Source organism: Humulus lupulus, chromosome 2, assembly GCF_963169125.1.
Source record: "Humulus lupulus chromosome 2, drHumLupu1.1, whole genome shotgun sequence".
In the NCBI taxonomy this organism is placed as follows: Eukaryota; Viridiplantae; Streptophyta; class Magnoliopsida; order Rosales; family Cannabaceae; genus Humulus; species Humulus lupulus.
Window position 1 is genome coordinate 124,219,016 of NC_084794.1, and position 3,149 is coordinate 124,222,164.

At 45.5% G+C, this 3,149-nt stretch overlaps 1 protein-coding gene across 1 annotated transcript; it reads left to right on the forward strand.

Annotated features, from left to right (window-relative positions):
- The first annotated feature begins 1,611 nt into the window (after positions 1–1,611).
- LOC133814697 (uncharacterized) lies at positions 1,612–2,739 on the forward strand. Its single transcript, XM_062247627.1, has 2 exons — positions 1,612–1,749; positions 1,813–2,739. The coding sequence occupies exons 1-2, from the start codon at positions 1,612–1,614 to the stop codon at positions 2,737–2,739; spliced, it is 1,065 nt and encodes a 354-aa protein (XP_062103611.1).
- The last annotated feature ends 410 nt before the right edge of the window (positions 2,740–3,149 follow it).

Here is a 3,149-nt window from a genome sequence, read left to right on the forward strand (position 1 = left end):
TTGGATGTCTAAATGTGATGCATGTAATGCACGAGAAACATGTGATTAGGGCATGCTATGAATATTGAGTATGAAATTGTTCAGAGCTTGAGCCTCTGTGTTTATGCATGATCCTAATTGTGTTAGTAATTATTGAGTAAGCATGCTGAATGCCCTTTATTTGGATATTTGACATATGATATATATTTGGTGGCATTTCTTACTTGTATATGGTACTGACTAGTTAGGGATACTGACCTAAGAGTTAGAAATGGCATAAGCGTCCTGAACGCAGAGCCAAATGAAGATTAGATCTAATCGATATCAGCGTTGAATGACTCTAGGAGCATTAACATTGGACTGACCCTAAGGTCGATGAATCTTATAAGCGCTTGCCTAGTCTAAGACTAGTTACAAGAGTCAGGGCCTAAGGCCTAGGTGGCTGCTTGTCACATGGCTAGGGAACAGAGTTCCATGGTTATGACTCTATGGTCATGAGGATGGTTATGTTAGTGACTAGTCATCATGCACCTATCCTGTTTAAGCTAGTGAAAGGCTCACTTATATATAAAGCCCCGGTGACCCTATCGTCACATGGCTATTGGGAATAAACCCACCTTAGTGACTATTACAACTGTCACTCTGCTATTTGGGGCTAAAATCCCTGGATGATTATTATGATCACTGGTTGATGTGTTATACTCAACATTACGTGGACTCATTTGCCTGCTTGAATAGGGCTATATCTGCTAGGCGTGTGCCTTATGATTTGATGACATGTTATTACTGTTCATGAGCATATTAAGTTTTCTTGCTGGGCTTCGGCTCACGGGTGCTATGTGGTGCAGGTAAAGGCAAAAGAAAGCTGGACCATCCTTGAGTTGGAGAGCTTAGGTGATGATGTGTACATATGCAGCTGCTTGACCACCACGGCCGAGGTTTGAAGGGGAATTAGGGTTAAACCCTGTTTTGCCGCTTAGATCAGCTGGTTGTAAATATTTTCTTGTAATAGACTTTTAAATTATATTTTTGGGATCCCAATGTATATAATAAACGTTCTAATGAATCGTTACATCTTAACCAAAAAATTTAATCCCTAAACCGCTAATCATACTTAGTTACACGATTTTGGCCAAATGGCTCGATTAGTGAGTTTAGCATTGTTTATAAGGCACACTGTAACGATTCCTGGAGTTGAGGCGTTACAGTACCCCCTCCATTCGGTTCTTAGACAATTGGAAAGAAGAAATGATGAGGGAAATGATGCAGAAGTTCTCAGACGGGAGGTCCGTTCACGCAACCGAGCACATGGATCTGGTATCAAGAACCACTGAGAAGTCTCCCTTCTCAGAGTGGATTCAGAACGAGCCTAAACCACGAGACTTCATAATCCCTTCTCTACCTGCGTTTAATGGAAAGGGAGACCCGTTAAACCACTTGTTTCAATTCCAGCAGAAAATGGCACTAGAAGCCAACAACGAAGCCATTCAATGCAAGATCTTTTCCACGACTTTCTCTGGGCCAGCTCTGATATGGTTCAGACAATTAAAGCCTGGTTCCGTCAACAGTTTTAGTGACCTCCGACGAACTTTTCTCCAATAGTACAGTACAAACCGTGAGGCACCAAGAACAATGGCAGACCTCTATCGGATCGAGCAAGGGGAAAATGAACATCCGAAGTTGTATCTACAGCATTTCATTGACCTCGTGCATCAGATCCATGACGTCGACCCAGTTATCGCTGCCAATCTCTTCGTCAAAAGCTTGCAGGTGGGATCTCTCTTGCACGAAAATCTCACCATGACACCGCCTTATGACATGGCTGAGATCTAGATCCGAGCCGAGGGCGTCTTCAGAATCCTAGAATTTCGAGAGTGTGCGCAGAAGAAATCTGCACTTATCTCCGCTCCACCAGCGAATAACCCTCCACCACCTGCTAGAGATGACAAGAGGAAGAGGCAACAGACGGACCATGCAAAGGATGGGAAGAGACCAAGACAGAACCGAGAGTCACCATGGTATCCTTCCTTCGAATACACTGTCCCACCGGAAGTCATTTATCAAGAGAATAAAGATAGACCTATCTGGCATGAGTCGTACAAGATTACCACTCCTCCAGACAGAAGAGATAAAAACAGATACTGCCTCTTCCACAAAGATCACGGCCTTACGGTCGCTGAATGCCACAACCTGTATAATCAGATCCAGGCCATCACGAGAAGTGGAAGGCTAACCCAGTACATTAAGGAGGCAGGCAGACCCGGCACCTCGCAGCATAATCCTGCTTCTGCCCCAACACCACAAGCAGCCGACCCCGTGCGTACAGCCTCTGCAAGCCCACAAGAACCTCTCAAGCAAGTCCCCATGATACATGGGATCGTGGAGCTCACTGAAGACCAAGAGCATGCCACCAAAATCCACAAGAGGATGGAGGAACGGGTGAAGCGATATAGATCATTAGGCCACACAGTCAATCTTGTCACTTCGGAGGACAGATGTTATTCAGCCTCTGTGATCACCTTCACCGACGATGACTTACAAGGAGTGCACCTACCCCATGACGATCCTCTCGTCATCTCGCTACAGGTCGACCATTGCCAACTGAGTAGAGTTCTAGTTGATGGGGGCAGTGGGGTTGACATCCTTTTCTGGGAAGCCTTCCAGAAGATGGGCCTCGAGGAAAATCAGATTCGGACCTCCACTACACCCATTTTGGGATTTAACAGCCAGAGGGTATACCCGAAGGCGTTGTACAATTAACCGTGGTAGCCGCAGAACGTACCTTGCCAGTGGACTTCCTCATTATAGATTCCATCACAAGCTACAACGCCATCATGGGGAGAAATTGGATCCACAGGATGCAAGGGGTAGTCTCAACTTTGCATTAGGTGATGCGGTGCCACTCACCCAATGGACGCTACACCATCGACATAAAGGGATGTCAGAAGCAGGCCAAGAAGTGCTTCCTTACCTTGAAAGAAATAGACAATTCTGGCACCTCCAACCCTGATGACAATCCTGACAAATAACAATTACAACACAACCTACCAGCATGCCTCAGAGGCATCGATCTAGAAGAAGACCAAGAAAAACCCCAAATCACTCTCGATGACCTAGAGAAAATCTGTCTAGACGACGCTGACCCATCTAAAATAGTGCTGGTAAGTACC

Coding starts and splice junctions, on each gene's coding strand:
- LOC133814697 (XM_062247627.1), top strand. CDS start 1,612: ATGGCAGACCTCTATCGGATCGAGCAAGGGGAAAATGAACATCCGAAG. Junction 1,750..1,812: donor TCTTCGTCAAAAGCTTGCAG/GTGGGATCTCTC, acceptor GCTGAGATCTAG/ATCCGAGCCGAGGGCGTCTT.